Raw genomic sequence first — 20,376 nt, forward strand, 5'->3', positions numbered from 1 at the left:
CCTGCCCTTCCACGCCCGGGCAACGCCGGGTATATCAGCTAGTGTTATATAAATGCACTTGCTGTAATCCATAAACATTCTGAACCAGTTAAAAATAATCTGCGTTTGAAACAGTTAAAACACGGGGTGTAAATATCTCATGAGCCAGGTGATTCTCGGATCTCAAAATAACTATAAACATGTGACCGAGGCAATAGCAGTGTATGGCTATACAGTAGGGCCTCGCTTTTCGCTGTTTTCAACTAGATCCATGTTTATTACATTCGCTGATTGTTCCGCTTTTTCGCCGTTTTTCGGCATGACGCGCTCAGCAGCTGAGTCCGGAAAGGTCGTATTGTCGCTGATTCAATGACTATAAGCTAAGGATGAAAATATTTTAAGGTAAGCAATCTTTGCACTGTATATTCATTTTACTTTTGTTTTTTTAGGCATAGCTCTATTGCACACTTAATATATGATAGTATAAACATGCTATTAGGCTTTTATATGCATTCACAAGTGGAAAAAAGGCTATGTTCCACTTTTCAGCGCTTCTGGCTTCTCGGCAGGGGTCTGGAACCTAACCTGCCATATGAGTGGGGGCCCTACTGTATATTACGATATAGGATATTACAGTGTAATTTATGTATGTCTTTACATCATACTTCCTACTTCACTGACTATCATTCTGGAAAAAAGGAGTATCAGGAAACTCACACATATGTTTTTCTCCCCAATGTATTTTAGTTTGAAAATGAAAAATTGAGCTTGAAACTGGAAGACGAAATAAATGAAAATAAAGATCTCACAAATCAGTAAGTTGCATTGATAAATGATACTGAAATAGGAAGCACAAAAGTATGTGGGGAAAAAATAAATTCAAGATCGTTGAATGTCATGCGGACTCGCACTGTACTGATTTGGTCAGTACAGTAAAGTTTTTGTGTACCGGCCACCAATAAGTATACCAGCTTGTATCGGTTGCCTATGCTGCATGCACGTTCTTTGTTGCAACCACAGGCCAATCGGAATTATTGACGACTACTAACCCATCATTGTTGCCAAAGATTCTGTTTGGCCCATGGTCGCAGCTAGTGTGCAGCAGCAGGAAACTGCAGGAGTCCCTGGTGTTCAGAACCCTCCGAGAGCGCGGCTGTGTGCTTCAGGCCCCCTCACCAGGCTGCAATTCCAAGTAGCTACCCCATTGAGAGGAGATAAGGAGCGGTTGTAAATTAATGTGACAGGATAAGGATGTTATATAAAAAAATTAATGAGCTGGGGGTTATTAGATGTGTGGGGTGTGGGGTATATAAGAGGGGTTATATGGGTAAAATGAGGAAGTCACAATGAGGAAATCGAAGACTTGGGCCTTGAAATGTACAAAATATGTATTTTAAAATGCATTAACATGATGTGTGCATATATTGTTCTCTTATTTTTCTTTTCTAGAAGCAATGCTACAAGACATGTGTGTGATCTACTTAAAGATACATGTACTCGAGCTGCAGAAAAAGCAAATATGTGTAAATATTACCAGTCATTTGTTTAAAGTCTCAATAGTTACAGTACAATAAATCATTTTACAAAACTCACTTTGCTGCTGAAGGGGCAGCATATATGTCATCACAAGTTACCTACAGATGCAATAATGTGGCAGAATTAAATTTTATTTACCAACACAACTTTTAAGATTCTGAGATGATTTGCTAATTCTAATAATTAATATCGATCTATGTACCTGTGAAGGATTATCCACTGTTTTTTTTTTTTTTTTTACCAGTTTGTATGGCGATTCCACATATAGAACTATGAGGATAATACGTGATTTCCTTTTTAATACTAGATGACAATGACAGAGAAGAAACCAGGCAAATGTATGGGGAACTTAACAACAATATAGAGGCAAGTAGCGATTTTATCATATGAAGTTCTACTCCTCTCCTCCTCCAACCCCCTTGGGACCAGCTGTGTGGCTGAACCAATTTCCGCCCTAAGTAATATTCCCCCCACCCCCCAAACCTTAATGGCTTCAGCTGTCAGACGGAGCCATATTCTAACATGAGCCACACCTTATCCTACAATGAGCAGCCACTTTAGGCTAAGGCCCCGCTCCCTCAGTCAGCGCGCCCGCACTGCAGATAGGCGGCGCGCTGACAGGCAATTGACCGCTACTTGCGGTCTTTAGGGATCGGGAGATACAGATTTTCTGCCTCTCGCGTATCACCGCTCCCTCCTCCCGAGCCGGCCAAAAGTTAACAAAAAAAACCCAAGACACACACCCGCAGCTCCTTCCCTGCTCCCCTCCACTCACACACACACACACACACAGGCACTCACACACACAGGCAAATACACACGGGAGGGGTGAATCGGAGCGAGGGGGAAATCGGAACGGGGGGATCGGAACGGGGATCGAGCAGAGGGGGAACTCAGATTGGCTCCCTTGCGTGTCACGTGATGCGACACCCGCCGAAACCACGAGCTCCTTGTATCTCCGGCTGGCTGACGCGTCACAGCACACAGTTAGCCACGCCGGAAGGAGCCAGTGGGGACTTCCAGAACAGAGGCAAGCAGCTGGTGGCCCACGGCCGCGAGCGCCGCCGGCCGCAGCGGGACCAAGGCCTTACCTTCTTGTTTCAACATTGTCTCTCATTTCCTCATGATTGTAAGCTCTCACGAGAAGGGCCCTCATTGTCTCTTGGTTTCTGTTTGTACATGTTTGTCTTCACCTGTATGTTACTGTTAATGTTTTTGTAATATACACAACTCTGTATACTATTGTACTGTGCTGTGGAGTATGTTGACGCTTCACAAATAAACAATATTAATAATAATATCTGAAACCTTTTTTAGCTGCAGTACTAGATAATTCGATGAACTCCTGTGTTTGATTTTCAGGCTGTATACAATTCTGTTCAAGTTGTACATGTTCTGTATATAAATGTAAAAAAACTACAAAACAATACAATTGTATGTTTTATTACTTGAAATTGTCTTTATTTTTAGCGAATGATAATGGCTTTTGAAGAACTTCGTGTGCAAGCAGAGAACTCCAGGCAGGAAATGTATATCCAGAGTAAGGATTGACTTACTTCATTATAGTGGATATTTATACAGTATGCATACTGCACCGACACACTTTATTCGAGCAAATACCCAGTATGTACCTGGCAGATACCTGGAATGCGCCGCTCCTCACCTCTGACAAGCCCCGTTGCGTTTGCCTTCCCAGCCTGGGTTCATGCCTGGCTGACGGGCGGCTGATCTGTTAAATGATAATGATTAGGATTTAATAGGCTGCAATGCTTCGCGTGTCTACCAGATGGCATAAATTCATGAATTGTAATGCAGTATATATATATATACTGTGCAGTATTGCAGCCAGCGGGAATAAAATGCTTCAATCCCTGCCTGGAAAATACCTCAATGCACTCGGGCAGAAAACAGTCACAAACCTCAATACACCCGGGTATACCCGAATTCGTGGGACTAGCCGAGCTCGAATAAAGTGTGTTGCCAGTGTATAACTATTACTATATTTTTTCTGTCAGAATATAATTAACACATATTGTATTGTGCTACTGAATATGTTGCATAATCGGAAAAAGTACTAAAACTAGGTTACTGAATATATTTTTAACAGATTTTACAGGAAGTGATTAGTAGACTGACATTACAGTTGTTTACCAGTGTAGTTTAAGCAGTTCTTGAGTTTTTAAGAGCTAATGGCCCATATTTACTGAGCGGTGCTATTCCATAAACCTCTGGTGGGTTGAGTAGCACTGCTTAGTAAGTATGGGCCTTTTCTTTAAATATGCATTACAATTCAAGAAAAAAAATATACAATATATACTGTCCATGCTTTTTTTCTGAAGAACAAATGTTTTATCTCTCGGAAGCTCATGTTGAAATGACATCTTTGAAGAATGTAAATGTTAATTCATGAAGTACCTAGAGATGCAGCATTTTGTATCTAACCTGCCCCAACACATGTGCTGGTGAACTGCAGTCCAAAATTCGAGCGTTCGCGGAACATTGCCTGGCAGGGGGGAATTTCCCATCAGGACTAACACAGTGGGGGTCGCTGCTTCTGAATGGGACTCACGCTGTGAGAATCCTACCAGGCTGCATCAGTCTGTAAGAGACGCACAGTGAGAGTAGACAGAATCAGTCACTCTCTGCGCACCTCTAACAGGCGATTGCTCGGCTTTTTATTTTAATAACATATTATTAAAACAGATCGTCTCCGGATCTGATGCATATTATTTTCAGCCCTCCTGCAACCCTCCCGGTAGGCCTAACCACCCACCCTGGGGCAACCACCCACTTTACCCACCCCCTCTACCCCCAACAAACCAGGTACTTTGATTTAACCCCTTCATTACTGTAGCGGCTAAGGTAATGAAGCTGCTTTTATTTTAATGACATAGTATTGAAGAAGGGGGTCTCTGGAGCTGAACCGCATCCATTTCAGCTCTGGGGGCCCACTGCTTCCCGAGTTACAGGCCCTGGTATGGGGTGCTGGTATCTCCTGTGCGTTTAAGGTCCCGGTCACGTGACACGGGAGAAATTAAACATGCAGGGAGATAACGGCACCCCATACTGGGGCCTGTATCTTGGGAAGCAGGCGGTCTCCGGGGCTGAAATTAATGCGGCTCAGCTCCAGAGATCCCCTGCTTCAATACTATGTCATCAAAATAAAAGCAGCTTCATTACCTTAGCCGCTGCTAAGGAACAGATGATTGTTATTATGTCCTGATATGTAAAACCATGGAATTCAAAGAGGGTGTACTTTCTTTTTCACATGACTGTATACACATATACACATACACGTTCGATTTTAATTAATACCAGTTACAATTAATCTTTTACTGGTTTTGAGTGCCGTTAACAGAGTCCCTTTCTCTGTCTTGACAACTAATAGATATATTATTTAGTGTGTATCTGTGTTTTTACATTTCCATTCCATCTCCACAATTCAAATCCTTTCTAAAAATTGAGTCTTTTAAAATGTATTTCAAATGACATTGAGTTATGATCACTGTTTATCAAATGTTCCCTCATTTCAATATTTGTTATTTCGTCTACATTGTTTTAGGTCTTGTAATGTCCCTTTCCTAGCTGGTTCCACAACAAAACGTTTTCATGTTCTCTCTTATGCATTTTAATTGCACAATAAATGCTTTAGAAATAAATCCCTGTATCTCCTGTTTTATTTCAGGTTGTTGAAACATTGTTTATATAGACTGTGAATGCAAAGTAAAAGCTCCATATGGCAATGTTTGTTACTCTTTGCCTTATGCTTAACTCATTATTGTCATCATGTCAGTAATTCCATGCTGTAAATATCGAGTAGTTATGACACTATAACTATTAACATACTGTCTTTTTTTAGTAAAACAAGAAGCAGAAAAAAGACAGCAGCTTGAGAATGAATACAAACTAGAAATGAATAGAAGTGAACAACAGGTTTGTAGTATGTAAATATAACAAATTTAATTACTTAGTTTATTAATTAACGGATGTAGCCGTAATACCTCAAAGTCAAAACAAACCACATTCTTTACAGTATTTACATTCGTTTTTCACTAATAGACAACATTTCTGTTTACTTTCTTACTAAAAATTACAATTGTTTTCGACTGCTTCCATTTACAATACCAATATAGTACAGCAGGCTGAGCTCTCATGTTATGAATACCATCTAGAAACAACTTTTAAGGGATTATTTATATTGAAGCACCAAGGCCCAGATCCACAAATGAGTGGTAAGGTTTAGCACTCCTTTACTCCCATTCATTTGAATGGAAGTAAAGACATGCTAAGTTTAGCACTCTTGTGGATTTGGACCTAAGTTGCTCTGGGCCCTTAATAGTTTGACTGCACTGCTGTTTTTCTGTGATACTTTCAAAATATTTTGTAACCAATGTCTGATTTGCAGTGTAATATTTGCTTGAACTTCATAGTGGGAACTTCATCAAGATTCTTTATCTCCCTGTGACTCGGGAATCAAAAATACAGTATGGACAAAATGTGGGGGATCCCACCACTCAAAGAAGACAATAAACAATAGATATTTTAAAATCAAGTCTGATATTTAATGCAACAAAATATCAAAGTATACACTTGGAAATGGTGTACAATATCACAGATATGACACACCTGCATCATCAGTATGCCTGATATGTGGGAAAGATTTTCAGCTAAAGACAATTAATGCCTTTAATATGATGGCACTCTATGAGGTAAGGTACCTGGTTAACAGGGGCAGTGTGAAGCTACATAATGAAAGTACTAAATAAAACCAGATACATGAGTCCTAGCCCTGTAAAGTGACCTCAGTCATATGAAACATAAATCGGTATGAAGACTCGTGATAACCCAATCAGGTATAAAGACAGTGAATGTCTATATCAAGAACAAGGGCATGCTGGGTCTTCCCAGAGCAAAAAAAAATGGTGTGTGTCGAACACGCGCATCTTAAGTGAAACTTTTGTCTTTTGTCACTATTCTGTCACAGAAATTGTATTTGTGATGGTTTTTAAATAAAAATCAAAACACATTTTCAATGTCAAAACGCAAAGAAGTTTGACTTAGAATGCTTGTTTTAGCTATTTGCACGTCTATTTTTATAACTGTGTGTATGCGTGTGTGTGGTCGTGGTCTCCGTGTCCTGGTGCGCCGGTGCCTGAGCAGGGGAGGCATGTGCGCCGAGTGCAGGAGGCCTCTGCGCATGTGCACTGAAGGCCAAGACCAGAAAGTGTTTTTTGCACATGCGCGACGGCAATGCACGACGGACGCGAGGGCCACGCGACGGGGCGAGCCTATTACTACTGTGACGTCACTTGCGTTACGGTTTTCCGTTACAACAAAAGGATTTTTTCCCATGAAAACACTGTAGGCGCCAGAAATGCAGTTTCACTTCAAAAGTCACAACCTGAATTAGTGTACAACTGGATACAAATATACAAAGTCCCATCAAATAGTCTTAGTGCAAGATATACAAAATGTCCACTTAAATGGTATACTATAGGGGGCAAATGTTTTCGGGCACTCCTTTTCCTTCTTCTGGCCCATTCGCACAAAGAACAAAAAGTGTGATACTTCCTAGTTGTAGCAGTCCAATAAGTATGTCCATGAAAATCGGAAAGGATGTACAGTATGCTGCAAACCCATTTCTCTAATGAGAGCTGCAAAACTGTTGCTCTGTTCATGGTCTGGTTCAGAGTCGCGCATCAGGGCATATCAGACAAGGAGCAACGATTTTGCATCTCCATAGAGCAACAGGTTTCTGTTACTTTAAATATATCAGACTTGATTTCAAAATTTCCATTGTTTATTGTATTGATTGAGTGCTGGGACACCACACATTTTTTCCATTGACTATTTTGGACCCTATGGGGGGTCCTTGATCCTGTGCACCAGTAATCTCTAAATTTCGCACCGTATATAAGAAGTGCTGTCTGACTTCTTGTATACAAAAATACAGTATATATCATTACATTTGGGGCAATTATTAACTATACTTGTAGTACATTCTGTAGAATGTTTTCTAGACCTACAGGCTCATATTTATTATGCAGTCTTCTGCCATAAGATATCTTTCAACACTTTAAAACTTATCACAGCCCAGACTGCTTAATAAATATGGACCAGAATGTTTTGTAAACATTTTTCATCATTTTAATATAATTCAGATAGGGGAGCTATATTTCATAAAAAAAAACAAAAAAGATGTATATCAAAATTAAAACCTTTTACATTTAAATGCTATGTTTAAAGCATAAGAAAAAAAATACAAATAAAATGAAACCGTTAAGATGAATTACAGTGCAGTATTTAAAACAACAATCCCAAAATTGCAAATTTTTTATTTTTTATTTTTAAATAGGATTTGACCCAGGGGTTCTACTAATCTAAACCACTCCTCTTTTTAGCTTAGGGGACCCTACGGTTCGCGAATTCACTTCCTGTTTTAGATGACCGTGTTATCCCATTTCTGGGAAACAAAATCACGTCCAAACCCCGAGCCAGCAGAATCCAACATAAAAAATCCCGCAAATGCATCGGTACCAAAATATATGTATGTCAGAAAATGGGGGGTCCCCAGAGCAAAAAGTATTGTGGTTTAGCTGTACAGGACCCCTGTATTTTGGGGGCAGATTGCTGCTGTCATTGTTTTCTGCTTTTCGTATTTCTTATATTTTATTAGATATTGGAACTAATGCAAGTGAAAGACAACAGGAATAATAAACTGTCGGAACTAAAGTTACAGTTGCACGAATCAACAAACATGATTAGTGCACTAGAAGAAGCTTCAAGTAAGAAAATATATTACCAATAATAATCCAAATTCATAAGTTCAAGAGGGGTAATTTTTTTTCTTCTTTTGTAGTTTCATATTGTTTTTAGATTAAGCTGCATTATGTTAAGTATATATTATGGGGCAGAACGTACTAAGTGGTGCTTTTCCATAAGACACCTTCTGCCAATTCAAGTGATTAGGCTGTAAGGTGTCTTCTGGCACAAATCAGTTTTTGAAGTGAAACTTCTTTAGTGGCACCTATTCTGATGGAGTAAAACGGGAGAGTTGGGGGCGAAATGTGAAACGGAAGTGACGTCACGGCTCCCTCCCCCTCCCCTCGCATCTACTGTGACCTGCGGCGGCGGCGGCGATAGCCGCCGGCGCCGCTCCTAACAGCCACCGCTCCCCCCCACACACTCCCGCTGTGACATGCGGCGGCGGCGATAGCCGCCGGCGCCGCTCCTAATGGCCGCCGTTACCCCCACACGTCAGCTGCCATGGGTATAGCAAGATGGCTGCCGCAGAGCTTCCGGTGCTAGAGTGAAAGGTGTAGCAAGCGCGGGGATTTTAAATCAGACTCAGTGAGCCGCTGCTCAGCCTCTCACCTCCCTCCCCTTCCCTGTGTCCCGCTGACTGAGCGCTGCCGGGGCCAGAGGAGAGGAGCCCAGGGATCATGGAGGGTAACCGAGAGGAAGCAGAGCAGTGTGTCGCTGACATGCTGAATTGCCGATGGACAGGAAGGGAGGAGGGAGGGAGGAGATCGGACCTGGCAACGATGTCCACTTTAAAGGATATCAAAAGGAAGAATAGGCTGGGGAGAGGGACATCACATTGAAAACATCACAGTCCTAGTGATTCTGTGTGTGTGCAGTGAGTAGCAGGACAGGGCAGAAGTGGATGTGCATTCCCTGCCCTTGCAGCCAGCCGTTCAGTGCCTGTGTGTGTGTATGAATAAGGTACAGTCAGTGTCAAATGCTGCCGATGCTGCTTCTGATGGTGAGATATAGCTGCATGCAGCTCCTGGTGTTCTGTGCTCTCTGCTAATATGCACTGAAGGAATCATCCAGACTGGCATGAGCCTTCAGCAGAACAATTAAAGACTGTCAAAACAGGACACACTAAACACTGGAAATCTCAGTGCTAGTAAATACTCAGGGTTAAGGAAATAGCAAGGTATCTGTATGACAAATCTCAACTGTCAACCCAAATGAAATATAACATTCTTCTGTGTACTGGAAATATCTGATCTATACAAAGTCAGCAATATATCAGATTGTAAAATGCAGTGGTCACAGTACTAATACAACCTCAGTGGTGTTGTGCTTGACTGCAAGAGAGAGCACAGTTATTTGAGCAAAGGACACTATAATAATGGTACTAATTTTACAAACATGGTGTATTCATGCAGAATATAAAGGGTGAGACTATTTGTAAAACACATCTCAGTCACACGCACACGCACAGTCACACGCACACACAGTTACACGCACAGTCACACACACACAGTCACCCGCACCCGCACACTCACGCACACTCACACGCAGTCACCCGCACACTCACAGTCACCCGCACACGCACACTCAGTCACACGCAGTCACACACACAGTCACCCGCACACTCACACTCACAGTCACCCGCACACTCACACTCACAGTCACCTGCACACTCCAGTCACCCGCACACTCACCCGCACACTCACAGTCACCCGCACACTCACTCGCACACTCACCCGCACACTCACCCGCACACGCAGTCACCCGCACATGCAGTCACCCGCACACTCACCCGCAGTCGCAGTCACACGCAGTCGCACGCAGTCGCAGTCACACGGAGTCGCAGTCACACGCAGTCACAGTCACACGCAGTCGCAGTCACACTCAGTCAACCGCACACTCAGTCACCCGCACACACGAGGAATTCACACTTAGTGCAAATAGCTAATACAGGCGATGTGTGCAGAGCACGCGCATTCTAAGTCAAATTTATTTGCGTTTTGTCAATGAAATTGTATTTTGATTTTTAATTAAAACATCACCAACACAAATACAATTTCTGTGACAAAAGTCAAAGAAGTATCACTTACTATGCGCGTGCACAGCACACACAGCTTTTTTTTTTTATGGCAAATCACTGCTTCGTAAGATATGGGCCCATGTTTTTCTAGATGCTCTCCTATTAAATTGAGTGCTTGAACAACTCATCTCTGCCTTAAAGCAGCAATCCCCTTGTCACGAGCAGCACACCTATGATCACGTGACTTGTGTATACGACAAGGGTTAATAACTCCAGTTATCCATCCTTATCTCTCGCAGGATTCCTGAAGTGAGCTATACCTCCTCTCAAACTGTCAGACTAAACCTCAATTTGCTTCAACCACCAAGAATAGTTTCAAGTTTTACTTGCAAAGTTCTTGGCCCCTGTTTACCAGGAATAAAGATGATTGACACACAAAAACCTATGTAGCAAAATGTGTCCTAAAATATAGTTATTCTCTTCAAAAAGTTAGTTTCATTTAGAGTCATTTAGAGCCCAGAAACATTTTTCGATTTGATATACAAAAATAGCACAGTGTTTAGTTACAGAAAAGAATTAGGGTGTGTGTGCTGGGCATGCGCATGTTAAGTGAAACTTATTTGTCCTTTGTCAGTGAAATGTGCGTGTGTGTCTGACCCCATTACATCCTTGGGTTTCTGCTCTTTCCTCCCCATACGACTCTAAAGCTCCATATATGCACATAGCTATTCTCAGGGCAGTGGGTGCAAGTTGAATTGGTCCATGTCGGGGGGAGGGTGGGCTTGTAGTTAAAGGCGAACCTCACTTTCTTCCATCTTCCTTGCTGGTTGTGGGTACCAGTCTGGGTGCAGTGTGAGGAGTGTGAAACCTGTTTGTATTTTGGGGTGGGAGTTCGTCCCAAGCCCTGCACCCCTTTGGCACATATATGTATGTATGTATGTCTTTATTTATATAGCGCCATTAGTGTACATAGTGCTTCACAGTAGTAATACACGTGACAATCATATAAATAACAAATAATACAAATAACAGATCAGGGGAATACTTGATTCAGACTTAAAAGTAACATTTTGGAAGAGGAGTCCCTGCTCTGAGGAGCTTACAATCTAATTCGTAGGTAGGAACAACATACAGAGAGAGTAGGAGGGAATTCTGGTAAGTGCGTCTGCAGGGGGCCAAGCTTTATGTATCATGTGTCTAGAATTATCCACGGTGCTACACATATGCTTCTTTAAGCAAGTGGGTCTTAAGGGTGGATAGAGAGGGTGCTAGTTGGGTAATGAGGGGAAGGGCATTCCAGAGGGTTGGGGCAGTCAATGAGAAAGGGTTAAGGCGGGAGAGGGCTTTGGATACAAAGGGGGTAGAGAGAAGACATCATTGAGCAGAACACAAGAGTCGGGATGGAGCATAGCGAGAAATTAGGGCTAAGATGTAAGGAGGAGCAGAAGAGTGTAAAGATTTAAAAGTGAGGAGGAGAATTGAGTGCGAGATGCGGGATGCGGGATTTGATAGGAAGCCAGGAGAGTGATTTGAGCAGGGGAGACGCTGAGACAGATTTAGGAAAGAGTAGAGTGATTCTGGCAGCATTGTTTAGGACAGATTGTAGGGGAGACAGGTGAGAGGCAGGAAGGCCGGACAGCAGGAGGTTGCAGTAATCGAGACGGGAGAGAATGAGGACCTGAGTCAGAGTTTTAGCAGTCAAGCAACAGAGAAAAGGGCGTATCTTTGTAATATTGCGGAGGAAAAAGCGACAGGTTTTAGAAACATTTCACACCATGCTGGAGCCTGTAACTCAGGAAGTAGGGGGTCCCGAGGCTGAAATGAATGCGCTTCATCTCTGGAGCCTCCCTGCTTCAATACTGTGTTAATAATATAAACACGATTGCCTGTAAGAGCTGTGCAGGGAAATCCAGCTCTCTCTGTGCAACTCTTATAGACTGCAGGCAGATCGCACGGAAAGAACTTAGATAAAGAAACAGCTAAAGACACTGCTAGCTCGAGCGATATGGCATTTTCCTACCAAACGGTATCTGACTTGCGATAACTTTCTGAATACTGTGATAATACAAATATCAGACTCGCAAGTAGGACATGTCAAACTGTTCGATATAGCAGTGATTTTATTTAAGCTAAGTGAATTAGTATAAAAGAAAGATCTTTGTTTTTAATATAAATTAAGCAAAAAGCTCTGTTTGGTAATTTCTCTGTTAGAAAATCGTCGCGATGAGCTGGAAAAATCCCAATGCAAAGCACAACAATTACTAGAAGAATTGGAAGAAAGTAAAGTATCTTTACAGAAAACTAAGGTAATATTTTTGCACAATTTAATTTGGTGATGGTGTGAAAATGTGTTAATTTAATGGCTCAACAATTCCAGCCCTATTATAGATTACTGTCAAAAGTGCCATTTGCTTAATGAATAGAATGAAAAGTTAAATAAACTTAACTTTTTCCCATCTTCCAAATTCAGCATATATTATAGCTGGGCTATGAACTACAGTAGTTTAAATTCCAAAATTGACGAAGGATCATGTAATTAAGGCATTTAATCTTAAACTTATCTAAACAGCAAAAAACAGATTTTTTTTTTCAGGATTGCTGCTTTTAGACACGTACTGGGTTTAAAGAAAAGTATATGGTAACAAACTGCAATCCATGCTAATTTATTATTTAAAAAAACAAATGTTTTGCTGATGATGCCCCTTAGCAAAGTTTTTTTTTAACTTATGCAGTAAATCTTTGTTTCTTTTAATGCTCTAGCACTTCAGTGAAATCTGCTTGCATCTACGTCGAATATTTGCTATTTTCACATGCTGTTTTTAAAACCGTTTTCTATATTATATTTAGGATGCCCAGAACAGTATTGAAATTGAATTACAAAGTGCACAAGTATCACTACTTCAGACAACTAAGGAAAAACAAACAAAAATGGAAGAACTTGAAGAAATTAAAGCACTTCATGCATTACAATTAGCAGGTCTTCAAGTTACCATTGATAGTTTGAATGAAATTCTGACAGCACAGCAAAAAAGGTTTCTTATTTAGTTTTTTTTAAATTGTTTCTAAATTGAAGATGTATTGAGTAGCGTTTTATTCCCTGTTTTCTTTGATATGTTACGGTACTCCAAATACATCTGTTTATATATTTAGATGTGCAGAAAACTACTTTCAATTTCTAATGAAATACTTGTTATCTGGTCTGTCACCTAAAACGTATGATGACTTTTAAGAAATGACTGTACACATTGATGTACACATCTTTTCAATGTGTTATATAGCAGTATTTAAACAAATAGTAACACCCTCTGTTTAAAATGCTGCTTCCCTGTAATAGTAATTTTTATATTAATATGACAAATCTTTTCTAGCTCGGGGAAGCAGTTTCACAATAAAATGAATAAGTGCCATTGAAGGCTATTTTTAGAGGGACCCAGAAAATATTTTTACATAATTATTGCTTTAAAATAGTTAACTATTACAATACATTATAATGAAGTATGGAATCAGGAAAAAGGGTAAATATATAAAACAAAATGTATCAACAAAGTGGAACTGCACTTCTAAAATGTGCTTAAGTGCCCTGCTAAGGAGTGTCCGTGTGTTTAGATATTTGATTATTTAGGTAAGGGCAACTTTCCAAATATAGGCACAGATTAATTAAGCTCTGTTAAATAAGGTACAATAATGAGACATTACCTATAACAGGAAGTTTGTTAACGCCGTACCCACTAAGATGCAAAAATAATATCCATACTGAAGCTCATTTGCATAGGCTTAATGTAAGGTTATTTCAGAATAACACAACGTTTTCTTCAAATCACGTGACGTTATTAAAGTCTTGTTGTTACTCCAAGGCAGACAATTACTGTAAATAGGGCTTTTCGAGAAGAGTGAAGGAGAGGGAAATAACGCTTGGAAATAACACTAGAGTATTTAATATATACAATTGAATTGACATGCACTACAGTCAAGGTATATTCTGTGAGGATCCCCAAAGATCCAATATACCGGCACAGCACGAGAGATAATCACTTAAAAGTGGTTTATTGGGTCCTAAATTGGGTCTCCCTGGGGACTGAAACGTCGGTCATATGTGTGCATTTCACACATGGCCTCTCCATTTTGGCTTTATTTTTGTTAAATAAATCATGACACGATGTAATATGTCATGTGTTGTTGTTCAGCTGAGGTTGTATTTACCAAATTTTAAGACCTGCAAGGAACAGATGATTGTTATTATGTCCTGATATTTAAAACCATAGAATTCAAAGAGGGTGTACTTTCTTTTTCACACAACTGTATATCACTAAAGCAGAAAAACACCACTAAGAAGACATAGGCAAAACAAAAGTTTTCCATATAATGCGCACAGGGATGTGTCAAAAATACAAATATATTTTATTAATACAAATGTCATAAATAACCCACCAGAAGATACCATTATTTATTTTAAAATCATCTTAAAACACACAAAAAGGTGTAGAACAGGAAACCAAATATAGCATAGTAAACCAACATGCAAATAGTGGTATTAGAGAGCAGAAAGACTCATGAGGGAAACCCAAATGTATCTACTCATACGTTACTGCAATAATAATAATTAATCAAATCCAAGTCACAATCAGTATACAATATATACTACATAAGATCCCTATACACATAATATCGCTCAATATATAGATCTAAGATATAAAAGATATATTTGAAAGACAGAGAGAAAACAAATCTGCATATCATACAGGTCATCTCTAGGTGTATAGAATTGGATCCATGGTATTTATGGGCTTGCGGCTGCATGATACGAGTAGAAGACTGAGCAGGAGAGTTGGCATTCATGCGGTCTGGAGACATTTGCATATACAGTATATCATGGATCCAATTCTATACATCTAGGGATGACCCAGATGATATCCAGAGGATTGATTCAAGCTGAATGATTCTGGGCTATAGTGTGCATTTGCATCCTAATAAAAGACTCCAACACACCAAAGATAGCGACACTGCGCTCCTTAAAATATATTTACAAGAAATATATTGTAAATATACAGAAACAAAAAAATCAATACATAACTCCAAAATAACAAATCAATATACAAATTACAACTTTACAATGAGAGAGTGACATTCTGCCCAAGGCAATGAGGCACTGGCATAACGTTTCGGGGTACCAACCCATCCTGAAGTTTTCATCTTCAGAACTTTTTTAATAGAGGTCGAAAGCAGGAAAATGGCATTCTCTTCGTCTTCATCCTCCACAGCAATCGAGGCACGTTTGTGTGCGTCCACGGTGAACACGCAATAATGTCCAGTGATGCGCCCAGTGAACTAAAAAGAGACCACCAAATGTAACCACAGAGGCCCCTTTGACGGTAGTGGAAACCTGGCCAGCATATTAAAGGTTAAGTGCGGCAGTTGCCCCTAGATGTCATGATGGACACCATGTTCCTGGCTAAACACCCATCTAATTGTGTCCAAAATGGTTGACTTGTATTATATTGTGTGCCCCCTGTAACAGTTTATTTCTATGTGAGCTTTAATGCATTCATATGTCTCCTGTGTGTGCTTGGGTAGTAATTTACTTAGCCCGCCAGAACACAAAGGAATCTGGGCCTGCTAATGTGGGCTGGTTGAAGTACTTCTGATAATGGAGGAATGGGGAGGGGTGTTTACTCAGGTCTGGGGAACATGTACTTCAAAAATTGAGCCATTATTCAACGAAGACTCACCATGGGAGATATCAGACTGGCCCTGGGAACCGTTGCTTGGTCTTAGCCCCCCTGGCTCGATTCCCATTGGCCAGCTTGAATTTCCAACTCCCCCTTAAGGCCACTCCTGTGAGCTGTCATAGTTCTCGGTCACCCATGCCCTTTCTCTGGTATTGGCCGGCACATAGCATCCGTGCTCTGATTGTTCGGCACCCTCTCTTCCATGGTTGGAGATGGAGAGGGGGAAACAATGTAAAGCCCTGCCGATCTCGATTCCAGGGATTCCGTTGGATTCAGTCAGTTGGTGTTACTTCGAGGTTTGTGATGGAGACACTAAAATCAAGTCTCGGTGTCAGGACGAGCTCACCACAAACGAGGCGGGACCGCGGTGCTGAGGTGGGATAGGATATAACGCCACCCACAGCCACGAGGGCACGTCTTGAGAGTAGAGTGGTCCGGGAGTCTGAGTCGGGCCAGGAGAGGTATGGATGGTAGAGGGTGCTGTTCGCCAAGTCCAGGGTTAGAGAGGGGGACGTAATCGTTTACCGTTTGCCGGGTTCGGGATGCCAGAGGTGCGGATAGTCGTAGGGGAAGCCGGTTCGGTACACGAGGAAGACTGCAAAACAAGACAGGACAAGATAGGACTAGGGGGGCAGAGAGTGATGAGAACAACTGGTTCTATGCTCAGCCAACAAGTCAGTGACACTGTAGGGTATATATAGGAGAGAGGGTCCAATGGTAGAGCAGCAAGGTGGGGGGGTGTGGAAGGGCCAGGCTACGGCAGGGATAGGTCCAGCATGAGTCCCAGGGGAGGAGCCATAAAGCCCAGTAGTAAGGCTGCATTTGGTTGCAGCAATGGTTTGAGGTGCTGTGCCTTTAAGGGGTTGGTGCGCCTCCGTGTGGCCGCGCCTCCGTGTAGCTGCGCTTGCGAGCGCGTGACCGGGCATAGCCGCCGGCCCAACACTAGAAGAAGGGCATTGGCGTGCGCGCGCGCGCCCACGTGGAGCTGCGATCGGCGTTCTGGAGCGAGGCTGCTTGCGTGCCGCGGGAGGACCCAGCGAAGCTGCAGGTGAGTGGGGAGCACGCCGAGGGCGGCGTAACTCCCGGACCCTTACACTCGGTCGTATAGATGAGTGGAACTTGCAAACTTGCTAGGACGCAACTAGCATCCCTAGATATCCATACACTATTGGTGTGTGGAGGACACCCTGGGTAAGCCTACCGAAGAGGCGCCCAGCACCTAGGGAGCTAGGATTCGCCCTATAAACCCTGTTTTTATGAAGTAACCCTTAATCTGTGCATTGTATTATGGCTCTGGCCATAATAAACCTGTTTTATTTAACTTATTCGTTCTGTTTGGTGCTTGCAATCCCATGTAATCATCCTGGTCTCCTGTGACAGGCTTTTTGTAGTGGTATAAGTGGCATCGCTGGACTCAGAGGTAAGACACTTGCAGGCATTTCAGCACCGAGTTGTTCTCGATTTCGAAACCACAGAATAAGAGTTTCAGGTGCTCCGTGGACAGCTTAAGGTTTCAATCAGGCCCCAAATAGTTAGCCTAGTTGAACCGAGGATTGACCAAGAGGATGGCGTCCAATTTTTGGACCTGGACCAATGACAATGTGATTCTTTGGTGCGAGGGATATGGACTGCGAATGGAAGTGAGAAAGCCGACACTGTCAAGGACATAATCCAGTATGAGACCAGGTTGCAGGCAGCCACAGTGGGTCCAGTTTCGGAGTCCGATGATCTGTCCTCTAATGTGTATATGGAGTCCCAAGATTCCTTCTCGGAGGACGAGCCAAGTTCTCCGGTTGGAGAGGCACAGCTGGTCTGCGAAGTTACGGGCTACTGGCTGCGCTTGGGCCGGATGCCACGTCAGACATGCGACTGCCGGCTATCCAGTTAATCACAGCCCGGTCAGCCCTTGCACAATCATGGACCCGCAGCCACAGCTCCCGGTCAGGTATTCCTCCCCGCCTCATGAACAGCAGCTTTGAGGACAAGAACGTCATCAATGGGTAGCTTCGGGCGTTTGAGCACCAATGTTTCCTGCACTGACTTCCAGAGGAAGATTGGGTAAAGGACCTATTCCCGGTTGAGTGGAAAAGCAGCCGAAGCATATTGAGAAATGGACCTTGATGATGTCGGTGACTGCTCGGTCGTGAAGAAGCTCCTTCTGGTTAGATATGCCATTACCCTGGAGACCTACTGGACCCACTTCCAACTGGACTGAGGACTCACGTGTTGAATTTGGGTCCCGGTTTGCCCACAATACTAAGCGCTGGGTATCCACTTTCAAGGCCCTCCTTAACCTAATCATACAAGAGAAATTCTTGCTAAAATGTATACCAGAGATTTGTCACGTACAAGCAGGCCGCCATGATGGTAGATTAATTATTGTCCACTAGGCCCCAGCTATGCAGACAACCCCAGACAAATGCTCTCACCCCCGGATTCAGGGTGCCTCGTCCCACACAAGCCCTACTGTCAAACACTTCTTGCTGGAGAAGTTCTCCCGCCTCCCACGGTTCCCAATCCAGGCTCATGAGTGCAAATGCTATTTGTGCAACCGACTGGGTCACCTTCGGGTTGATTGTCTGCCCTAGCTGCTCCCCCAAGTTTAGGGCCGTGTACCCCAGCACTGCATCCAATCGCCTGTGTGGGCGATCAAACGTGGACCAGGCGACACACGTCCTGGTTCCCAAGACCCCATGAGGGGCTGCTGTTATTGAGACATGAGTGGCTACGATCGGGCTGGAGCTGCTGACCATTTGCCCTGCTTGATGGATTCTGGAGCCTCAGTAACCCTGGTTTGGCCTTATATGGTTGAGCCTATGCATCTTTTGCCTGGAGATGGTAAGCCGGGTAAAATGATAGATTAACCACCCCTTTTCCTGTAGATTGCCTATGTGTTCCTGGATTGGTAAGTGAGCTAGTGCATCCGTGATGTGGGGGTACTCCCAGGTTTGGATACCGTAATTGTATTAGGTAACGACCTGGAACGATTTGTGTGCAGCTACCTGCACCCCAACCAAGTTGTTGCCAGCTCAGAAGCTCCTATTGCTCGGGCAGCAGACCCTGAATTTATCGCTCCCAGGACCTTGGAGATTATGCCCCTAGATGTCCCGGAGGAGACCAGTCAGGTAAACTGGGGAGAGCATGATTGACACAAAGTAATCTGGGCCTGCTAATGTGGGCCTGTTGAAGTGCTTGGGACACTGGAGGAGTGAGAGGGGTGTTTACTTAGGTCTGGTGAACATGTACTTCAAAAGTGTAGCACATAGCATCCGTGCTCTGATTGGTCGGCACTCCGCCTTCCATAGTTTTAGATTGGCAGGGCTTTACATAGTCTCAATCTCCGTTCCAGGGATTACGTTTGATTCAGTCAATTGGTGTTACTCCAAGGTTTATGCCGGAGACACCAAAATCGAAGCCCAGTCTTCTAGTCGAGCGGGACTTTAAAACTTGCTAGATTGCCATCATCGTATGGTAACATGGTACCCAGAGACTGTCGGTGTGTGGAAGACATCCTGGGTAAGCCTTCCGAAGTGGCACAGAGCGAGCGAGGATTCCCCACCCCCCACCTGGCAATCCTGTTTTTAGCAAGTGTAACCCTAAGGCTACGCTTATAGTGCAGGCGACGTCAACTTGACCGCATGATGTCAGCCGTCGTTGTTATAATAGCGATTCCTGCACTGTGGTGCAGGAGACGAGAGGGGGCGTGGTGGAGGCGTGGCCGTGAGCGGTTCGTCCTCATTTGCTGAAACGCTCACGTGCTGCTGATGTCACTCTGCAGCGCCGTCTAGTTACGCCCACTATGGGCACCTGTGATGGACTGTATGTACTTGCCCAGTCGCCGTAGCCAGCACTCTAAGTGCAACCTAAAGCTAAGCATTGCGTTGCTCCTGTTTGGTTCAGCCGAAATAAACCTGTTTTATTTAACTTCTTCCTTTTGCCTGGTGCTTGCAATCCCGTTTAATCGTCCTGATCTCCCGTAACACCCCTCCTGTCCCCAAGCCAGTCACTCCACCTCCTAACAGCCCCTCCGCTTTTGAGTAATAACAACCCTGTGTAGTACACATGCAAAAAATAACTAATACGCACTGTCACAGGCTACCAGGGCAATTATCAGTAAACTAGACAGAACTGCAGAATGGAATTAAAGGGAATTTATTTGAAAAAGTTTCCACAAATTTACAGTACATACAGATGCAGCGGCTGTTATTCGAACATTTCTCGCTGCTGTTTTTGTAAAGTCTGCTGTATTCCACGTGGCATTCATTGTTAATCTTCCGTGAAGGCTGTCAATTACACGCATGTTTGCCGTTGTTGACTTTCCATGATTACTGTGATTGTGATTTCTGTGTGTGC

General features: G+C 42.9%; 1 protein-coding gene across 1 annotated transcript in view; it reads left to right on the forward strand.

Moving 5' to 3' along the window:
* SYCP1 (synaptonemal complex protein 1) overlaps positions 1 to 20,376 on the forward strand; it is a 122,687-nt gene that overhangs the window by 11,344 nt on the left and 90,967 nt on the right. Inside the window, exons 6-13 of the mRNA XM_075615367.1 lie at positions 727 to 794; positions 1,429 to 1,502; positions 1,823 to 1,881; positions 2,986 to 3,055; positions 5,375 to 5,448; positions 8,192 to 8,300; positions 12,509 to 12,603; positions 13,145 to 13,329. Coding sequence (XP_075471482.1) covers positions 727 to 794; positions 1,429 to 1,502; positions 1,823 to 1,881; positions 2,986 to 3,055; positions 5,375 to 5,448; positions 8,192 to 8,300; positions 12,509 to 12,603; positions 13,145 to 13,329 — 734 coding nt within the window. The remainder of the gene's footprint in view (positions 1 to 726; positions 795 to 1,428; positions 1,503 to 1,822; positions 1,882 to 2,985; positions 3,056 to 5,374; positions 5,449 to 8,191; positions 8,301 to 12,508; positions 12,604 to 13,144; positions 13,330 to 20,376) is intronic.

The sequence above is a fragment of the Ascaphus truei genome, chromosome 9 (assembly GCF_040206685.1).
Source record: "Ascaphus truei isolate aAscTru1 chromosome 9, aAscTru1.hap1, whole genome shotgun sequence".
Taxonomy (NCBI): Eukaryota; Metazoa; Chordata; class Amphibia; order Anura; family Ascaphidae; genus Ascaphus; species Ascaphus truei.